We start from the raw sequence: 24,273 nt of genomic DNA on the forward strand, positions 1-24,273 counted from the left end.
AAAAGGTTTTTTGGGCGTTTTGTGTGGAATTTATTTTCAATGATTTTTGATGAGTTTAATGTGAAATATAGGAAAAAAAGTATATTCACTGGATTTTATTTTCACGGAAACATCCCTTCATCGAAAATAGCGAAAATAAATTCCAAGCGAAAATAAAGTATTCTACAGTATTAAGGTAGCGAGACTATTATTTGTGTTGAAAATTACGATTTTCACATTTATTTATTAATTGATGAAATGCACTATAAACTTTCATGTGATAAAGTCAACATAACATAGAATGTCATGTAAGTTGGTTAAAATGTAGATTTTCTGAAGGGAAGCCAGGCAGCCTCAGTAGTGTTTTCCAAAATCAATAACACAGGTTTAATCTGTGTGCCTATAAGTTTCAAAGATAAACTCAAGACAAAGCAATGTTAGGATGTGTTATCAGTAGCTATCTGACACACAATGAGTGTTTCCAAACATTTGAGTGGTTTGTCTCCACCCCTGTTTGTTTCACAGATTAGTCATTTGCATATGAATGTGTCAGACACAAGGTCACACAGCCACTGAAAAAAATCATTGATTTTGGTGTTTTCATATGCCGAATTTATCCAATTATAGCTATCCCATTCCTTTATTTTTTTAGGTTTCCAATAGCCTTAGGCATTTGGATGTCCCTACACATGGTAAAACAGACCTTGATGGGGAAAACAAATTGATTGTGCCAATAAACAAGCTTGAAAATCTTTGCTGTTACTTCATGGACGTTTTCTAGGAGTTTATGTTTTTCAAAATACAAGGTCTTTAACAAAAAATAACGTATACTTATTGTCGTCGGATTAACACCAAATTTTCACAGCTTTAAGGTGACAGTGAGAGGAACTTGAATGTGTCCAGACAAACCATTTCATCGATTATTTACCAACGAGTTGTGGTTTGAGTTGGGGGCAATGCGACTAAAACAGTAATTGAAATTCAGCACACTATTTTTTAAAACGTGTTGCTTGCATAAAACTGACCAGACACATTCAATTTACCAGACTATTGAACAACTAGGAAAAGTGAAAAAAATACTTCTTATCGCCAGCATAAATGCGTAATTATTTTTTTTACAGAAAAAGTAATTTTTCACCTTTGATTAAGTAACGGGTCATAGAATGCAGATACGGGCATGACAAACACATCTTTGCAAAGCTTGAAGTCTGGCGATTCTAAAAATATATACTTTCCTGGGTCTATTTGTAGTCATTTGGTCACAATTAGAAGATGAAAACAAGTAAGCAAATAATAGTCCCGCTACCTTAAAGCAATCAGACTTTTTATAACTTTTTATCAAAAATATTGAAGAACAAAATCATCACGAAATGAACAAATCTGAAAGAGGTCTACCTGTAGTACCTATGTAGTATATATAATATCAAAGCAATTAGACTTGCGGTTTTTAACCACTTTTTAATATCACTTTTTACCAAAAATGACAAAAATATTCATGAAAATTAGAGAATTAAAGATATCATCAGAAAATGAACAAACCTGAGAGAGGACTACATGTAGTACCTATATATGTAATATCAAAGCAATTGGACTTGTGGTTTTTAACAAGAAGTCAAAAATATCACTTTTTACCAAAAATGACAAAAATATTCATGAAAATTAGAGAATTAAAGATATTATCATGAAATAAACAAATCTGAGAGAGGTCCACATGTAGTACCTAGATATGTAATATCAAAGCAATTGGACTTTTTGGCTGATTACGCAGTAATCTGAGTTTAACGTAAAGGACTGGATGCACACCATCTCATCTTGCACTTCTTAATCTTAAGTCATAACCTTGGTAACACTGGGCCCCACACCTGCAGTTAATTAACTACACCCATCTGTGTTTACATGTCAGCTGCCTTCTTTGTTTAATGTCTACACCTCGTTATTATTTAATCCACCTTTGCTTATATTCCTTAATGACACTTTTGTTTCATATTTACATCATGCATGCACATTCATTCCACTTGTTTATTCCATAATCCTCATATCTTCACCCAATCAACTCTTTCCTAATTTGTAATTCTCATATCTACACCCAATCAACTCTTTCCTAATTTGTAATCCTCATATCTTCACCCAATCAACTCTTTCCTAATTTGTAATCCTCATATCTACACCCAATCAACTCTTTCCTAATTTGTAATCCTCATATCTTCACCCAATCAACTCTTTCCTAATTTGTAATCCTCATATCTACACCCAATCAACTCTTTCCTAATTTGTAATCCTCATATCTTCACCCAATCAACTCTTTCCTAATTTGTAATTCTCATATCTTCACCCAATCAACTCTTTCCTAATTTGTAATCCTCATATCTACACCCAATCAACTCTTTCCTAATTTGTAATCCTCATATCTTCACCCAATCAACTCTTTCCTAATTTGTAATCCTCATATCTACACCCAATCATATTCGTCCTGTACATCGCTATCACTCTCTTTACTAGTAGTACAGACCACTTGCATTGTAACTGCCATCGTGCATGCTGCTAGTTTTCTCAAGCAATTGGACTTTCGGCTTTTAACAAGAAGTCGAAAATATCACTTTTTACCAAAATGACAAAAATATTCATGAAAATTAGAGAATTAAAGATATCATCACGAAATGAACAAACCTGAAAGAGGACCACATGTAGTACCTAGATATGTAGTATCAAAGCAATTGGACATGTAGTTTTTAACAAAAAGTCGAAAATATCACTTTTTACCAAAAATGACAAAAATATTCATGAAAATTAGAGAATTGAAGATATCATCACAAAATAAACAAATCTGAGAGAGGTCCACATGTAGTACCTATATATGTAATATCAAAGCAATCAGACTTGTGTTTTTTAACAAAAAGACGAAAATATCACTTTTTACCAAAATGACAAAAATATTCATGAAAATTAGAGAATTAAAGATATCATCACGAAATGAACAAATCTAAGAGAGGTCCACATGTAGTACTTACATATGTAATATCTAAGCACTCGGACTTGCGGTTTTTAACAAGAAGTCAAAAATATCATTTTTTACCAAAAATGACAAAAATATTCATGAAAATTAGAGAATTAAAGATATCATCACAAAATGAACAAATCTGAGAGTGGTTCACATACCAAGGATCAACGCATTCGGACTAGCGGTTTTCAAGAAGAAGTAGAAAATAGCATTTTTGACCAAAAATGACAAAAATATTCGCTATAATTAAGACAATTGAACATATCCACACGAAATGAACAAATCTGAGAGAGAAGCACCTAAGGTACCTTCCTAGAAAGTTTCACAGCTATACAGTTTGTGGTTTTTAAGAAGAAGTCGAAAATGTAAAGTTGGCGACGACAGCGACTACGTCGACGGACGTCGGCAGACAATCAGTAATACTATAAGCTCCGCTCGACTTCGTCGACAGCGGAGCTAAAAAAGTGTACCTCTTTTCAGGCAGACAGGGTAAAATAACATACCCCTTTTCAGACAGAAGTGGTGAACTTGGGACCCTTTATGGCGGCACATATATATATAGCACTTCAATGTGAGTACCCAATATTTCATTCAAATTTGGTATATAGATTATACATGTTAGGATACACGTCCTCCAACTGTCTGTGAGCGTCCATCCGTCTGTGTGTGCATCCATGTGGAGTCATATGTCAGAATCTTTTGGACCAATTTTGTTCATTCTTTGCATGTGCCTAGTACTTTATGTGGGACATATGCACATGCAGTGGTTTAGCGATTCAATTCAAAATGGCCGACTGACAGCCATCTTGTTTTTTGAAAATGTCGTATTTTGGACATGCTTTGTCAGTTTTCATTCAAATTTGGTACATAGATTAAACATGTTAGGATACATGTCCTCTGACCATTCGTGCATCCGTCCGTCTGTGTATCCGTCCATCCGGAGTCATATTTCAGAATCCTTTGGACCAATTCTGTTCATTCTTTGCATGTGCCTAGTACTTTATGTGGAACATATGCACATGCAGTGATTTAGCAAATTGATTCAAAATGGCCGACTGGCAGGCATCTTGTTTTTTTTTAAATGTGGTATCTTGGACATGCTTTGTCAGTTTTCATTCAAATTTGGCACATACTTTATACATGTTAGGATACATGCCCATGACAACTTGTTTCAAAATCCGATCAAGGATGGCCGATTGACAGCCATCTGACTTTTTGGCCTTATTTATGTACCATTTTCATTCATATTGGCACATACATCATACATGTCACTTTGTTTCATAATCAGATCAAAGATAACGACTGTTTTTATTTTTGGCCATATTACTATATCTCTGTCATCCATGTATCATTTTCATTGATATTTAGCATGTCATAAATGGATACATGTCAATTCAATTTAATCAAATATGGCCGACTGGCGGCCATCTTGTTTAAAATGTGATAACTTGGACATGCTTTCACTAGTGATCTATGTTTTTCTTTTCTAGGTCTTAAACCGGAGGGATCGTCACACATGTGTTTGAATTTGATGTAAATAACAATATGTTGTATACACTTTGGACTCAAGTTTCAGGTACACGCTCGCGACAACCCCTCCACTTTAATATGACAAGCACAAAGAGAACTTACAAAAATTTAATGGGAACTGTGTCGTTTTCAATGACTTTTTATTATTGTATTTTATTCATATGTATTTTAGCATTTTATATTCATTAAAATAATGATAGTGACTGGCAGTGTCGCCATAAAGTGTATCATCTTAGAAGGTCACCCATTATGTATCATCTTCATGCCCAAGGTATAATGAAACTGCTACAAGCATTTCGAATGCCCATAGGAAGTTGGAATAAAACAGGAAATTGATAATTGTATAATATTTCCAGAGAAAATTAAAAATTTTACTTACAAAAATATTACCAAAGAAGCTTCCACCTGAGAATGCGCCTCCCAGAAAACCTGAATAAATACCTATGGAATTAAATGGAAAGCAAAATGATAAGATATAATATAAAGCAAATCATAAGTTACATAATTACAAGACAGGCTTGTTATATGTGGTCGGCACTTAGTCAAAACCCCCCTCAAAAACTAAAACTAAAAAAATTATCAAAATGGCAATTTCAGGAGAGTCAGGAGAGGGGTATATTATGCTATTTTGGAATAATTAAAACATTTATTTATGAAATGAGTTGTGCCACATTATCATAAAGAACAAACACAATTATGTACATTTATAATTACAATAATATTGACATACCATGAGAGTATATCATGAAAGCTTATTATATGTGGGAATGCAGTCAAAGTGGAGTCATTATTATCTTTTTTTACCAGTACACAAACTCTTGATCCATGTACAACAATTTTTTTTTTTACTTGCAACAGCATCCTTTGACCTGGTAGATCAATTCTAAATTGTCATACTGACATAATTCACCAGAATTTCCAATTATTGGCGCAATATGGAAGTGAATTACTGATGGTGGTTAGCAATTTTTGAAAGATAAACAAAGTATGGAAGAATTATTTAACATCACGGGTTAGTGATCAATAATAGATGCTGTGATTGATTATTCAGAAAAGTAAATGTAGTAGTAAGATTAAAATTCATTCTGACCAACCGTTAGAAAATGACCATTCATTTACCGGTATATAAAGTGTGTATTCAAACTTTTGACTTTACAATAACATTATTCCAAGCTATAGGTTAGGTTTGATAATGTAAACATAAATGGGCAAGTTTATTGTCACATTAAAAAAACAAAAAAACTATGTATATTACACACTTGCCAAATATACAAATCACTACTAAAAACAGTCTAAAACCAATTATTCACTTACTAATTTGCATTAGGCTTTCTTGAAATGACACTTACCTAACTGTGTAGCACTGAGATAAGGAAAGAAGTCATGCGTCATGAATGGTAACATGGGAAATATCACAGACAAACAAAAGGCATTGGTATAGGTCACCAAGGCAATCATTACAACCTGTAAATAAACACACGGTACAACATTCAATCACCATAAGATTATTCATTTTCATGAATAGCATATTGTAGAATACTTTATTTTCGCTTGGAATTAATTTTCACTATTTTTGCTGAAGGAATGATTCAGTGAAAATAAAATCCAGCGAATATACATTTTTTCCTATATTTTTCATACAATTAGTGAAAATAAATTCTATACAAAACACCCAAAATGCCTTTTCAATGCAAATTAATTTCAGCTAAAATAAAGTATTCTACAGTACTAATCATAATATATTTGTTTTTTGTCAAGGCACACATACATACAAAGTACTGTTTTTTACACATTCTAGATATATTTAATATGTACTCAATATGTTTTAATATAGATTCAACATATTTAATGTTACTAAAAGCCTTATAATATGAGATTATTCAATAAATACCAAAATTTGATGTCTAAGTGCAAGTCTGAGTGCGAAGTTTTAAAGACAAGAGCATTGCATACAAGGCATTTGTAATCTTGCTCTACAACCTCAACATTTTTTATCTGTGTACTATATATATAGGCTACAATTATATTTGGACAACCAAAACTATATTCAAAATGAGCAATTCGGTTTTCGAAAGAACCACCGTACAACTGACAGTATTTTCATATTAAAATCACTCATTAATAAATATACCAATAAGGGGAATAAAGCATATCTATATGCTTGTTTTGTTGACCTGCGAAAGGCTTTTGACAGTATTTGGCGGGAAGGCATGTTGTTTAAATTACTGAAAGCAGGAGTCGGGGGTAAATTTTTCCACTTGATAAGATCAATGTACTCTACCACAAAATATGCAATCAAAACAACACATGGTTGCACTGATAGATTTCTATCATCAACTGGTGTAAAACAGGGGTGCAATCTAAGCCCACTCCTGTTTAACATTTTTATTAATGATCTTTCTAAAAATATTTATTCAAATCCTGTGAATCTGGAAGGTGTATCAATCAATTCATTACTCTTTGCTGATGATGTTGTGATACTCTCAGATACAAGTGCAGGAATGCAAAATAGTCTTGATAAACTTGAACAGTACTGCAAAAAATGGAAACTTCAAGTCAATATCAATAAGACAAAAATTATTGTATTTAATAAATTAGGTAGGCTAATTGAAATGGATTTCTACCTAAATGATAACAAAATCCAAGTAGTTACATCATATAACTATCTTGGTATCATTTTTCAAAGTAATGGTAATTTTAAACTTGCCATTGAAAATCTGGTGATGAAAGCACAACGTGCATTAGGTATTCTTAGGCAAACTATCACTTTACATAACCAAACTCTTTCTATTAGTAATGCTTTACAGCTTTTTAAAAGTACAGTCTTACCGATCTTAATGTATGGCTCAGAAATTTGGGGGGCTTTTACCTTCAAGATTTACAAATCTAAACAGGATGATCAAATTGATACAAAAAGATTTGTTAATAATCTCTTTAATGACAGATCACAATTTGAGCAACTTCACATTAAGTTCTGTAAGAGTGTATTAGGAGTGCACAGGCGTTCAAGTAATATTGCTTCTAGAGCTGAACTTGGAAGTTATCCTGTTATTACTGAAATATGTGCACAATTATTTAAATACAAGAAAAGAATTGAAAACAACATCAGCAATTGCAGTCACTTAGTACGTACATTGTGCTTACATCTCAGAAACCAAAATCAAAGGTAATACATGGGCAACATTTGTAAATAAATTACAGGAGATAACTAAAACTGGTGATGCTGATGACAATACTCTGCTTAAGTCAAAATTAAAAGAAATCTATGTTGAAAAAGTTTGGCTACCAACAGTCCAGACAACCCAAAACAATAAATTACGTACATACACTCAGTTTTCAAACCTACATATAAATTTGAACCATATTTGAATCAAGTAAAAAATGCACAACATAGAACCAGCTTCACCAAATTTAGGATATCTGCACATACCCTACCAATTGAAAAACTTAGATATCAAGGGATACCTCCAGAGGAAAGAAAGTGCCAACTTTGTAACAATGGGGCTATTGGCAATAAAATCCATGCACTTTTATACTGTAACCATACTGGAATAACAAATGCTCGTACTGAATTTCTGAATGTAGTTAGCATTTATAATGAAAGTATCCTTAAACTATCAAAACAACAAATGTTTACAGAAATTTTAAGTTCGAGAGATGGGTTCATTGCCAATAGTGCTAGCAAATTTATTGACAGCATACTATTTTACTATAAGTAATTTAACTTAGACTTTAGTTATTTATGTATTTTCTTTTGTCTCGTGTGTGTACTTGTGTTTTATTATATTTAATGTCTTTTGACCACAGATAATGTAACAAAGTATATTATTTAGTGTCAAATAAAATATACTATACTATACTATACTATAAAAGAAGAATCTTCATATGAAGGCTTATAATCATACCAAGTTTGACTGAAAACAATCAGCCTACTAGTACCCATTTCAAAGAATGTTTGTCTGAACATGTGATTAATTTGCAAATGGAATTCTGCTTAATTACTGTAAGCCAAGTTTTGTGTTTTGCATAACTAGGCATATCATGAAAACGTTCACATCAAATCAATGAGTGAATGTAATTAGGATGCAAACATTATGCAACTGTATGCAATTTTGTTTGAAATCTGCCTGTAAATAGCTGAGAAAACACTGTTCAACCTAAAGAATGTGAGAAATATGCAAATTATATGCTACTTACTATGACCAAAGTTTTGTGTTTATCTAATTTACAACAATATATCTAGAACCACAAATAATAGAATTTACCATTTCGTAAAAAGGTACATTTCAACTCATTCAGATGGTCAAATTTGTCCTTATTTGGAGTAATATAATGTTACCAACATTTTCTTTGCTTACATCAGACACAGAAGTTATAGCATGTGTGGGAAATATAATCCTGTCACTGAAACAAATGTTTTCATTGCTATTTTGGTTTGTCAGCTCTCATTGAATTATAAAGCAAGAAAGAAGTGTTAAAAAATAAAGTTATCACTGCAATATCTGCACTCAGGCAGTACATGATTGTACCAACCATCACAATTAAAGCAATCCCATGATCCTTATATTATTTGTTGTGAGAGGATCTAGATCCCTAATTATTTCACAGTTTACAATTAAACAGCACAGCTAGTCTAGCTGCTGACAGATCTCCTACTAGACTCTGGAATGATAACAAACATTATATGTACAAAATCAGGAAAAGGTCACTTTTAAAGGTCAACATGTGAATAACATGTGTCTATAAAAACAGTACTGGGGTATGTGTACAGTAAAACCTAATTTACGGCAATTAGAAAATCTAGAAAGTTAACATAACTTTTTTATTCATGTCTTAATATTTGCATAGTAATATATCATTAATATGCATTTTTCATATGAAATATTGTTGACATTACATTAAAAATGTCAAAAGCAAATATTGAGCATATTATAATAAAAATAATAACAAGTTTGTTGCATTCTTACCCAATATATGCCAGGGTGGTTTTTATTTGGACACTGACTGGTTATATTTATGTTTATAAGAATTCAGAAGCAGATGTTTTCTTGTGTATAGCAAACGACTCGCAGTTCTATTGGCTACTAAAAATACCACATAGATAAGAAAGGACAAACAAAATGGAGATGTTAAACCAGTTCACCAGACTCTGTCTGTTAATTCTCATCATATCAGGCATGTTAGCTGATAGTGAAAGAACAAGATGTAAGAACAGAAGATGTGGCTGTAAAAAAATGTCCGAGGTTTTTGAACAACAGATGACACAACTAGTGGAAAGTAATTTTCTGACACAAGAAACCATTATGGCGTTGAAGTCAGACAGTAGCATACAATCTGAAGTGATAGCAGATCTACAACATACAGTCTCAGAACTCAGAGATTTGCTGATTCAAAGTCTACCAAATATGCAAAAAGGTAATGTTCAGTATAAAAAGCTATTAATTCAATCTAACTAGTCTATGAGTTGTCAAATTTAGGGATTTGGTATTCTACATATATCTTTGTTTGGTGTACCAGTTTTACAATACACAATGAAATTTAGGACAATTAGTTCTAGAGCAATGTCTACATTCTTGTAATGTAACAAAGGAGAATATATAGGACTCTTATAGAAGTAGAGGTAAAAATTAATTTCTGCTGACCCTTAACTACCAATGGAACTCTAAATTCTATTTTATACAAACTAGATTTTGTTTCCAGTTTTATGAAAATTAGCCAAGTGCCACCCACAAAAATATATATATATTTTTTTTTAAATTAACCTTATTTGATGTATAGTGGATTATTTACTACAGACTTAAGACTATGTAGAATGACTACCAATTGCAAGTTATTCATAATAGTGGTTTAATAAGTTTAGTTATGTTTGAGTCAAAAAATATTAAACCAAAGAAATTAAACCACTATTACAAGTTTTTTGTCAATCATAAATCTGTAATAAATGTATCATATAGTGCAAAACAAAAGGTATTCTCAGGGATCGAAATACCCTGGTGCACACTGCACTATGCACGAAGATTATTAGCTCGTGCAAGTAAACTCAAAATATAATGTGCACGCTGTGCATGTAGAAATTAACACACCATTTTGTCATTATATTCACTAAGCCTAAATTAAGTTCAACCAACATTGTGAGACAACTAAAAAAAATCAAATTCTTTCATGATTGCATCAATCGAGAACCCGTAAATTATATTTAAACTTTAAAAATGGTGCATTTCACAACAAGTTAGTGCAGGTAAATTTCAAATTCAACATGCACACTATGCATGCAGGGAAAAAATTATATTTCAATCCCTGATTCTATTTGGGAACAAAATCAAATCCTTGCCTTAGTACAAAGTATTTTGTTAGCCCATTACTAGAAACAGAGTTCTTTCCTTATGGGAGATACAGATTTTTTCACAAGGTGAGCTGATTTTTAGTCCTCCTTAGGATGCAAGGATTTATAGATTGACCTTTGTGCGTTTATGCGCCTGTGTGTCCATACATCCGTCTGGACATTTATATTAGACATGCCTGGACCAATTACATTCAAACTTCACACATACATCATACATAATATCATACTTATTAATATTATTCATTTCACGATCTGATTCAAGATGGCCGAATGGTGGCCATTTTTGTGCTAAGAAATCATCAAAATCAAGAATTTATGGATGGATTTTGTTCAAACTTAGTACATGTACATTAGACATTATGGGACCTTAATGCATGTCATTCTATTTTTCAAATCAGATTTAAAATGGTCGAATGCAGTTCTAGTGCCATATCTCTGCCATGCTTTGACTGATTATGTTAAAATTTTATATATTCATTATACATCATGACATAGATATTCGTTAAATATATAGATATATTTAAAATGGTCGACCGGTGGCCATTTCGTTTTAATTAATGTTGCAATATTTCTCAATATGGACAAGTACTCGTTTGACGATCAGATACAAGATGTCAATCATTTTAATATTAAAAAATAGGCCAATGGCCTGTTACTCAACGGCTATTGTACAAAAGATTAGTGCTGTATATGACAAATACTCCAAAAGGCAGTGAGTGAGACAATAAAACATAATGCTAAAAGTGGAATTTTTTACAAAAATAACAGAAATATTCAATAAACTTAGAATCAAAGAGCTTAAAAAGAACCCCAGCATGTTGAAAGAATAACATAACATGATATTTGCAATTATCTGAATTCGTAATACATGTATATACCAAGTTTTGTTGAAATATGTTGAATGGTTCTTGAAATAGCACCCAAATAGCTTGAATTTGACTAGCTGAATTTCCACTAAAAACTAAATATATCTGGAAACTGCCCCAACACATCTATGCACCAAGTTTTATTAAAACATATTTAATGGTTCTCAAGATATCATCAAATAGCCTAAATATTGGTATGTAAATTAGGCAATTTGCATAATTTTCCACAAAAATCAATCATGACTATACACATTTAAATATGTTGAGTGGTTATGTTTTCATTACAATCACATGGACCAATCAAAGAAAACTTAGAACTCCCATGTGCTATGTGAGAATGAGAAACAGTTGACAGAACAAATGGGAAACATTACATATCTCCCTATGAGCATATAATTTCAATATGGCATCATTGTATAAACTTCCCAAGTTTTGTTTCCAACAACTATAGTGCATTAAGGAGAAGGTAATAAAAAAAATCACGAATTTCTGAAATGTTTGATAAATTTGGCCACTTTTAGTGACTGGGTGAAGTGTCATCCAAGCTACATGTGTACCAAGTATCAAAGAATTTGGACTACTAGTTTTGAAGAACAAGTCAAAAGTACTATTTTTGATGAAAAATGACACAATATTTGCTTTAAAATATCGCCAAACAACCACACAAAGTTGTCAATGGAATAATGAATACATGTATGCCTAACACCAAAGCATTGGAAATAGTGGTTAGTTGAAATTCCATTTTTAACCCAAAATAAAAATATTTGCCAAAATTAGAGAATTAAAGATATGGCCATGGGATGAACAAATTTAGTAGATGTCAACACAAGGTACATACACACTAAGTATCAAAGCATTCAGGCTACCAGTTTTGAAGAAGAAGTCGAAAATAGAATTTTTTACCAAAAATGACCATTTTAAATTGAAAAATTTCCTTACCAAATTAACAAAACTGACAGAGGACAACCCAAGGCACATGCACTATCAATATCAGCACTGTAGACCACTTTATAGTGTCATAGTAGCATAGAAGAATTTTTAGAGTTTTGGGAGGCTAATTTGCATAATTTTTGGCAGATCGACTTCTCATGAACAAATTACCATCTACACTCATCAAGGCATCCACACACCCAAATTCGAGTTAAACAGTTCGGCGGTTTTTGAGAAGAAGTCGTGCACAGGCAGACAGATACATGTAGATAGATAGACAGACGACAGATACAGGACAGAAACCCATCCCATAGGCTCAGTGGACTTATGGTCCGTTGAGCCAAAAATTTTCATAATCAAACATCAGCTTCTGGATCCATACTTCTGAGATGTTTTTGTTCCAAGTATATTACTATAAACAAATTTAATAACTAACAGGGACTGTGCCATGCATGGCTTGTCACAGTTCATTTCAAAGTATTAAGCTAATGAATAGAATCTCATTTTTATGGATGCACTCATTTATAAATCAAAGCCGATCAAAATGTTTCTGTGACATGTTATTTTGTTTCATTCACATAATTCCTTTGAGTCCTATTCGCTTAGACTGCAGTTTTAACTGCTATAGAAAATTAAATAATACCAAGACAGTATGGACCAATGCTCAACAGAAGTCAAAGCATACTAGTATCTAATGACCTTATTATTGAGTTAATTTAATGAGTGATAACAGCCTGAAATATCGATAGCGTTCCAATGTGACATCAATATTCTTGAACAAGTATGTACGGTATGTAATTAGCTCAAATAAAGTCAAATTCTAAATAAGTGCAGCTGTGATTTGAAGAAATGCAGCTACAGCTTTTTATCGAATATTATAACAATTAAGTGACTTGACAGTCAAAATAACTGTTTTAAAGTAATTGGAATTGACCTGGTACTTTTCAAGAAGTTGAAAATAGCATTTTTTACTAAAAATTACAAAAATATTTGCCAAAAAATTTTCAAAAACAAGACGGAAATGTAATTATTGACGGATGGTCAATAACAGACATTCACCTATATGAACAGCTCTGTTCTGACATATCTATGAGGACAGCAGAGCTATTAATTTTTTCAATCAATATCCAATAGTTGTACAATGATCAGTCAAACAGAGCATGGTAATTACAATAATTATTAACATATTTTCTTTCTTTATTAGTATTTTAGGGTGATAATTATTAAATTAGTGTGAAGGTTACAGTTTCAGGCTCTGTTGGTATTTTGGGAGTTGAGTGGTTGTCACATTGTGTTTAAAACAATGCATTTTACATATACAATACATGGGATAAAAATTATACAACCTTTGACAAAAACCAATGTGTTGGTATTTTGTTATTTACTAACTCCAATTGCCAATTCTGTTTCTTTACTATAACACTGAGATCAAACACTGGTATCAGTATCATTATATTAATTTGAATATATAAAGCATGAAATATTATTATGTAAAGGTGGTTGACTGGGTTTATACAGAGATGAGAAAGGGAATTTTTACACAAATATAGCAATGTAAATTAAAGCTCTGCCATGTGAAAATTGTAATTAGCATTGTCACAATAAATGTACAGTAATTTTAATGCAGTAAGTGAATAAATTGCAAACAAAACAATGTTTTGTTTTATAATAAACAAGCCATGCATGGCACAGTCCCCGTTAGTTATCAAATTTAAGATATATAGTTTTGTTTATAGTAATATAGCTGGAATATAACCATGTCAGGAATATGATTTTTTTAACATTAAAATGATTGACATTTGTATCTGATCGTCAAACAAGTACTTGTCCATATTGAGAGATATTGCTCTGGAACAGCATTCAAAATCAGCCATTTTGAATACATGTATATACCGTACTCGACCGCGTTAGCGCCCAGGGGCCTCAACTCAGAAAATCACGATTTTTTAGGGATGGGCGCTTACCCGAGCAACCCTCCTCGAAAAAGAGTGCAAATGAAAAATTTGATTTATTAAGTGACAGATTACGTCTTTGAGGGAAAATCAAATTACGAAATTAGTTGAGTCGTCATTAATTTTCACAATGAAGAAACAGAAATGATCACAAAAAATATGCAAATTTTATTACAATATTAATTACGTACCACCAGAATTTACGAAATTAAGTTTGAGTCTGTTGGAACACTGTCGAAGTCAAAATTGTCATATTATCTCCTCTGACAAAGGTGTTGGATCGTACGCAAACTCTCGATGAAAATCACTTTCCGCCATGATGCATTTGCATTTGACCTGCAGCAGCATCCTTTGACCTAATGGGTCAAGTTGGTTATTTACCAATCAGAATGCTATGTTGTACTGACGCAATTCTTCGGAAATTCCCGAAGACTTTCCGGTAACGCAATGTGGAAGTGAATTATCGATGTCGAAGTACGATCTGTTGGAATTGATTTCAGCGAATAAATGACATGGTTTTCCAAAAAATAAGTAACTAGCCATTTTTGAGAGGTAAACTGAATATAGCATGAAATATTTACTGCATTTTACTTGTATTAACAGGTCATTGTCGAAGCGTAGTTTACGCACAGTTACCGTGTTCTACACATTCACAACATGTTCACAGCGGTCGATATCCACGCTGTATCATATAAAAACAATTACCAAGATTCATTACACAAGACCAAGTTTTAAATTAGTTGCATTTTGAAGGGGTGGGCGCTTTGCCGAATGTGACCCCAAATATAAAAATTGCGCAAAAGTGGGGGGTGGGCGCTTGCCCGGGCATGGGCGCTAACGCGGTCGAGTACGGTATATAACATGATGTATAACAAATATATATAAAACTTAAATATAATAAGTCAAAGCATTTAAGAGATATGGCTCTTGAAGCCCAATCATTAAAACAAAATGACCGCCAGACAGCCATTTTGAATCCGATCTTAAAAATAAATGATATGCATCAGGAACCTGTAATGTCTAATGAATGTACCAAGTTTGAATGAAATCCACCCATAAATGCTTGATATTTGATGATTTTTTAGCACAAAAAAGGCCACCATTTGGCCAATTTGAATAGGATCGTCAAACCAATATATCTGTCTATCTATGACATGATGTATAATGAATACTGTAAAATGACTAATTTTCACTGGGTTTAAATTTCACTGATTTACCATTTCAGGCATATTCAGTGGGTTTTAAATTCACGGTTTTATCATTTGGATAATGTGTTTTATGCTAAATTTTACATATTCACTGGGGTTTTATTTAGCGTATTTTCCAGTCAGCGAAATAAGCCAAATTAAAACCCAGTGAATAATTATCCATTTTACAGTATTTAAAATTTGAACATAATCAGTGAAAGTAAGTCAGAGATATGGCACGAGAACCACATTCATTAATACAAAATGGCCGCCAGTCGGCCATTTTGAATTCTATCTGAAAAACAAGGTCCCATAATGTCTAATGTATATATCAAGTTTGAACAAAATCCATCAGTAAACAGCCAAGAAATAGTTGATTTTTAGGATTTTTTAGCACAAAAATGGCCGCCATTCGGCCATCTTGAATCAGATCGTAAAACAAAATGATGCGCATCAAGGTCCTATAATGTCTAATGTATATACCACGTTTGAACAAAATCCATCTGTAAACAGCCGAGAAATGCTTGATTTTGATTATTTTTAGCACAAAAACGGCCGCCATTCAACCATCTTGCATCAGATCATGAAACAAATTGACGTGCATATGTATAACATCATGTATGATGTATGTGTGAAGTTTGATTGTGATTGGTCCAGGCATTTCTAAGATACAGGTCCGGACGCACGCACAGACGCACACACGGATACACGGAGGTCAAAACATAAGTCCTCGTTTTGGGACTGCGTCCGAACGGAGACTAAAAATAAAGTATGTGTCTATTGTCAAAAGAAGTTAATAATTTGATGATTCAAAGTGCAATTAATACAAATTTTTGTTTATGTGCATTTCATATAAAACTGTTAACATATATAATAGATACATGCAAATATGTTAAATGTCTGCATGAGTTGCATGTAATACCCAAAACAGAAAAACTTAATGCTTGGTTAACCATACTTTTGTAATTAAAATTATACTCTCATACATGTATCACTTTTATACAACAAGCAGCCTGTCGGCTGAGATAACACCGCAGTTAGCAATGCACATTTCAATTAAAGAACTGAAGCAATCTGACTTGCTGTTTTCAACAAGAATTTGAAAATATCACTTTTTACCAAAAATGTCAAAAATAATCATTAAAATTAGAGAATTGAAGATATCATCATGAAATGAACAGATCTAAGAGAGGTTTACCTGAGGTACCTATATGTATAGTATCAAATCAATCTAACTTGTGGTTTTCAACAAGAAGTCGAAAATATCACTTGTTACCAAAAAAGACACAAATAATCATTAAAATTAGAGAATTGAAGATATCATCATGAAATGAACAAATCTAAGGGAGGTTTACCTGAGGTACCTACATGTATATGTATAGTATCAAATCAATTGGACTTGCGGTTCTTAACAAGAAGTTGAAAATATCACTTTTTATCAAAAATTACAAAAATATTCACCAAAATTAGAGAATTAAAGATATCACAAAATGAACAAATCTGAGAGAGGTCCACACGTAGTATCTATATATGTACTATATCAAAGCAATCAGACTTGCGATTTTTAACAAGAAGTCAAAAATATCACATGTAATTTACATCACATGCAAAGTCTATTAGTATTCTCTGTCCTATGACTAAACCCATCACTTGACTAATATTTCACCAAAAAAAGTGTATTTATACTCGGTGTCTCTCTATGTAAATTTGGCACCAAGCAACTTTCCATTTTCTCCAGGAAAATAAAGTTTTGTTTCAATTTGGTTACATGACTGACATTACAAACTGTATTTTAATTCTTTAATTTATTTAGTTTTTTTGGACAAAATGGACATAGGTTTATTTTCTAAAAATATTTGTGAATATTCACAAAGGTTAACTTTGACATACAAAAAGTTGGAAATTTTACTTGCAAATGAAGCTCAGTGGATTGTTCATACTGCTATTATACTTTTCAATAATTAAGAATTAAAAAGCTGTAATTATTTAAATAACTATTAAATACCTTGCATTTATGTATATTTCAATTAGAAAGTAATAGCAATAATTTTTACATCTTAACTGCATACCAATGTGAGAAATCATTATCAATTTAAGAAATTTATATTGTGTACTATACTGATTCTTCACTAGCAGTTTTAAGAACACAAACAAAATATATTAATGCAAGTCATTTATTTGTTTTCCTCTAGTATATACTAATGTGAAACCAACAACAAAAGGAGCTATATCCAGTTATACATCAAGAAGTCAAGATAGTACCAGCAGCTCAGATCGATCCACCACAATAAAGACAGTAAAGTATCTGCATCCATTACAAACTCTATTCCAAAACACAAAGATGTATAATACTACAACCTTACCTACTACGAATGCAGACCTGCACAATGGTGTGTACTATGGTAAAACCGATTCGATAGAAACAGTACCTTACTTTGTGACACCAACCACTATACCTACACTCACTCACAACCACATGGTAAATACTCCAAGTTCAGAGATACCAAGTTATTTAAGTGCATCTCAAGAATGGATTACAAAAACGTCCTATGAAAAAAAAATATCAACACTACAAGATACAACTCAACCTATAGCTATATCTTCATTCCAAAAACTATCCCAACCATTTTCCAACAAGAGATTGAATATCTCAACTATTGACATGAACATGAAGACATATTCTAGGACAGGACAGGACCACAACACAGCTACACTAACATCAAGTACACAAACATTTTTAAAAGAGATTGGTAACATCTCTGATAAGTCAATGACTGATGGTGAAAACAATACACCAAATTTAATTTCATCATCAATGGCATTGGCTGCAAACAAAAACATGCCCAACAGTGATTATACAACTTTGCATTATGTGGATCAAGAAACATCTACTAGGGTATTTTCCAACAGTAGTAAACATTCAGCAATTAGAAATACACATAGAAGAATAGTAAACAATTCTGCTACTAGAACTGAACAGCCAACAAATGAAGGCATGACAAGACAATCAATAACAATGACAACGAAACACTTTCCTAAAATAAGAACAGAACTCACGAATGTGAAAACTACAGAACCAATCACTGTGAAATCAGAGTTAACAAACAAGACATCAGAACAAACACACAAGAGAATGCGCTCAACCCATGTGAAAACAAAAATACCAATCCATGAGAAAACAGAAACAACCCATGTAGAAACAATAAAACAAACCAACGAGAAAACAACAGAACCAAACCCTGTGAAAACTACAGAACCAACCCAAGTGAAAACTACAGAACCAAACCCTGTGAAAACTACAGAACCAACCCAAGTGAAAACTACAGAACCAACCCAAGTGAAAACTACAGAACCAACCCAAGTGAAAACAACAGAGCCAACACAAGTGAAAACAACAGAACCAACCCAAGTGAATACAACAGAACCAACCCAAGTGAAAACAACAGAACCAACGCAAGTGAAAACCACAGAACAAACCCATGATGTAACAACAATAACAACCCATGAGGAAATAATAGAAACAACCCCTATGAAAACAATAGAAGGAACCCTTATGAAAACAACAGAACCAACCCACAAGAAAACAACACAACTAACCTCTGCAAAAACAACAGAACCAAACCATGAGAAAACAGAACCAACCCAAGTGAAAACAACAGAACCAACCCATGTTGTAACAACAGAACAAATCCATGTGAAAATAACAACAGAAACAACCCTTGTAAAAACAACAGAACCAAGCCACAAGAAAACAACACAACTAACCTCTGCGAAAACAACAGAACCAAACCATGAGAAAACAGAATCAACCCAAGTAAAAACAACAGAACCAACCTCTGCAAAAACAACACAACCATTCCCTGTGAAAAAAACAGAACCAACCCAAGTAAAAACAACAGAGCAAACCTCTGTGAAATCAACAGGGCCATTTCTAAAAAGAATGATAGAACAAACTCCAAAGACAATGACAGAACAAAATCTAGATAGCACAAAACAAACTTTGGTCAGAAGAATAGAATCAACTACTAAAAGAACAACAGAAACAATACATGTACCTAAAAGCTATAAAACCAAACTGAAGCAAAAAACAGAAGTAACAATAAAAACTGGAAAAATACAGACTAAAACATCATCAATACAACAACCATCTCGAGGCATGACAACATCTGAAAGTCGATTCCACAATGATGTCAGTGTTCATTTTACACCAGTACAACAACTACAGAGTAGCACTGAAGCCAGTGTCTTTTACATTGATGGTGTTACCTATCTACTGATGCACATATCGGCGAATAAATGTGATATCAAGATATTTTCCAATGGTGGTTTTAGTGAATTTCAAAACGTGATCAGTGATGACAATGTTAGAGAATGTGATCACTGCCGCATCAATGGTGAACATTTTGTGCTGATTGTACTTAAGTCACAACACTTTGACACAAAAATTATAACATATAAATGGAATGGCAGGCAATTTGTACCACATGGTAGTGAAACCATTCTTACAGGCATTGTTGTTGATTTACATTGCTTTTCAGCTTATTCACAAACAGGCTTCTTGACTTTTGCATCAATGGCCATGTGGCCAGCAAATTACCACCTCATCTATAAATGGAATGGTGACAATTTTGAAGCCCTTCAAAAAATCAGAGAGACATCAACAGTTGAGTCAACTAGTTTTTTCATTGATTCTGAACTATACCTTGCACTGACAAAATCAGACATGATGAAGACAAACCCAACTACAATCTATAAGCTGCACCCAAAAACACCAAGCTTTATGTACTACCAGACTCTACCAATCCGCCGACCTCATGTGTCATCAGCAACTGTGCCATTCAACTATAATGGTAACATGTACCTAATAATTATGGTGAACCAGAGATATCATTATCTTAAAGGAATTGAATACATTCAAAAATCACCTGTATTTAAATGGCAAGATGGTCAGTTTCATACATACAAACATATGATGACAACAGGAGCAGAACAGGCATGTCCATATAAAGTGAATGGTGAACAGCATGTAGTAGTGGCTAATCATTATAACGGCACATCTTATGATATTAACTCACTCATTTATAAATTCAAAGGTGGCAGATTATTTAAAAATTATGATGAGTTATCAACACATGGAGCAAGTTTTTGTCAAGTTTTTAAGACTGATGGAAATCTCTATATTCTCTTAGGAAATGGTTATGATGAGACAAGCTATGATATACCTGCTATACTTTACAGGTATAATAAGTAAAAATATAATAAACTCTCTGACAGTGTGAATTTACTGTAGAATCTTCTCAACAGTTAACAGGAACTCAACCATGGATGACACCAAATGTTTGCATCTTTTCAATTATTCAATTTTTTTCTCTAAAAATACCTGACTGTTTTAATGATTTTATAGTATTTGATTTGAAATTTCTCATTCTAATTTACAGATTAAAATATTAGTGTGAAAACCTTACCGGGTAACAAAACTACTTTTTTATTATCAACTTTAAAGTGTAATCAAAGAAAGCTTAGAAAGAACTCCCGTGTGCTGAGAGTATTGGAGACACATTAATTCAAAATTACTTGAACTTGAGATATTGATGGAAATGCAGAAAACTAATTATGCAAATAAGGTAACTAATATGAACACATTTAAGTGTAAAACTAATAAGGTCTGCGCAATGTAAAAGTAATAAGATCTGCGTAATGTAATATCTATGTACCAAGTTTCATTGAAATGTGATTAGAACCAAAAAATTATTAATTATTGTGCTAATTAAGAGAATTAATATGAACAGATTTTAACCCAAAATTAATCAGGCTGTCTATTGTCCTATAGCATTTATGTACCAAGTTTTATTCAAATGTGATGATCAATACTTGAGATATCAGTATTAATTAATTATGTTAATTAGGTGATTAAGAAGCATAAATATTTACCAAAACTAATATGGTGTACAGTCCTACACATGTAGGTTCATTGAAATGTGACGAGTACTCTTTAAAAGTTTCATTAAAATTCAATGAGTGGTTCTTAGGACAAATTAACTAATTAAGCAAATTAGTACCGTAGTTAATATGCACAATAATTTATCCTAAAATTAATCAGGTCTCTGCATAGTCCTAGAAGATCTATGTCGCAAGTCTCATTGAAATGTGATGATTAGTACTTGAGATATCAGGTGAAGGGCTGAAAATTAACTAATTATGCTAATAAGGTGATTAATATGCACAAATATTTCTCCAAAAACTAATTAGGTCTCTGCACAGTCCTTAAGTAACTATGTACCAAGTTTCATTGAAATTTGTTCATTACTACTTGAAATATCAATAGCTGAAAATTAATTAATTATGCAAATTAGGTAATTAATATGTACTGATATTACCCTAAAAACTATCAAGTCTGTGCAGTCTCATATGTCATCTATGTACCAAGTTTTATTGAAATGTTATGATTAGTACTTGAGATATCAGTGGAAAAGCCGAAAATTGATTAATCATTATGCACATTAGGTAATTAATATAAACAGATTTTTAACCAAAACTAATGAAATCTGTGCATTAGATCAGAGCATCCATGTGCCTAGTTTCATCAAAATCCAATGAGTGGTTCTTCAAATATCAGTGGAACAGTCATGGAACAGCTTAAAATCAGGTAATTATCATGCAAATTAGGTATTTAATATTCATAGATTTTTACCCAAAACAAATCAAATCTGCGCATTAGTTCAGAGCATCCATGTGCCAAGTTTCATCAAAATCCAATGAGTAGTTCTTCATATATCAGTGGAACAGTCATGGAACAGCTAAAAATCAGCTAATTATCATGCAAATTAGGTAATTAATATTCATAGATTTGTACCAAAACCTAATCAACTCTGCGCATTATCCCAGAGCATCTATGTACCAAGTTTCACCAAAATTTGATTAGTGGTTCTTGAGATAACGGTGGAACAAAAAAAGTGACATACATACATACATACATACATACATACATACATACATACATACATACATACATACATACATACATACATACATCCTCCATGTATGTAAATGTGTCGAAATGGGCGTAGTGCGAGTGGTTAGTGCTAGTAGCACTAATCCGAAAAAGTACTAGATCTAGTGCTAAAACGGCACTAGATCTAGTGCTAAAACGGCACTAGATCTAGTGCTAAAATGGCACTAGATCTAGTGCTAAAATGTGCACAGTGCGAGTGGCATTGTTATCGCATTGTCAACGACGTCGAATAATAGGAGGGACATCAACAACCACTTTCATATGCAAACTACAAACAGTATAAAACATCGGCAATATGCGCGAGATGTCCATAATAATAATTATTATTTGGGCTTCACAAGACGAAACAAACTGCCGGGGATATTGCAGAATTAACAATAATTAATAATTAATAATTCTTGCTGAATTAAAAAGTAGACCGCCTGAAATTTCATTACATTGTCGACCAGTGTCAAATACATTTGTTTTCATTTATTGGTAACGAAAGTATATTTTAAACGAAGTTTCAAATAAAAACGAACACAACTGCATTGCTAGTAGCAAACGATCACAGTTGCGCAATCCTGCTGCGTTTCACAATTGTTGATTATTACTCAGTAGTGATTATAATAACGCACAAAAAATAAATTCGTTGAATTGTTATGAAATTAAAATGCAACTTAGTTTCATCGTAAGCAAATGATTCCGATCGCAGACAAACGCTCGATGCGGTAGGGTATCCGCCATGTTTCTTGCATGGTCAAATCGCATTAACCAATCAAAATGCTGGATGATGGCAATGTGTTCAAATCACCATAGCTCATTTAAATATGTTAATGTATTGAACGCAATGCGGAAGAGATTTGTCGATGTTGTAGTACGATCTTTTGGCACAGGGGCTTGTCGACTGAGCGCGAAAGCCCCTTGGCGAGAACGAAGTTCGAGAAGGGAGGACACTCTACCACCAGAGTGACGTCATAGCTTTACAATTATTCGAATTTAAACAGTAATCAATCATTTACCTTAGAAAAAACAACACAAAAACTGAATACAGTTAAGTGCTAATCTATTCAAACCACCATCACGATCAAATTCGGCAAATTAGCGACAAAATACACGTTTTCCCGAGTCTGAATGACTACCGCTGTATGTCAATTGCCGGCCGCAGCCATCTCAAATGCATGCTTGGTCTTGATTGGCTAATAATGTGGGCGTGTCTAAGACCGCTTATTTCAAAATTCCGTGTACTATGGCTGCCAGCACTATGGAGTCGGTGAATTCTGGCAAGTTTCCATTGGTTTCTTGGTGAGCAAACGGTACATTTTTATGTAGAATTGACACCTTTATTCTTGTTATCAATTTAGTTTTGCCCGTGCCTGCTTGGCCTAAAATAAGAAGGTTGTGGCCCTCATTTACTGCGGTCACAATGTTTTCCTCTACAGTTGCCATGTTGTTTAAAATCAACAGTGAGTTAAGGAGTCTTTCACACACCCACTT

At 32.9% G+C, this 24,273-nt stretch overlaps 1 protein-coding gene across 1 annotated transcript in view; it reads right to left on the bottom strand.

Annotated features, from left to right (window-relative positions):
* The window catches only part of LOC102803972 (uncharacterized), a 48,281-nt gene extending 24,295 nt beyond the window's left edge, over positions 1–23,986 (bottom strand). Inside the window, exons 1-4 of the mRNA XM_085497541.1 lie at positions 23,799–23,986; positions 6,965–7,040; positions 5,857–5,971; positions 4,887–4,948 (exon numbers count right to left, since the gene is read on the bottom strand). Coding sequence (XP_085353667.1) covers positions 4,887–4,948; positions 5,857–5,965 — 171 coding nt within the window. The 5' untranslated portion in view covers positions 5,966–5,971; positions 6,965–7,040; positions 23,799–23,986. The remainder of the gene's footprint in view (positions 1–4,886; positions 4,949–5,856; positions 5,972–6,964; positions 7,041–23,798) is intronic.
* Positions 23,987–24,273: the final 287 nt, after the last annotated feature.

Source organism: Saccoglossus kowalevskii, chromosome 3 (genome assembly GCF_978046115.1).
Source record: "Saccoglossus kowalevskii chromosome 3, keSacKowa6.1, whole genome shotgun sequence".
In the NCBI taxonomy this organism is placed as follows: domain Eukaryota; kingdom Metazoa; phylum Hemichordata; class Enteropneusta; family Harrimaniidae; genus Saccoglossus; species Saccoglossus kowalevskii.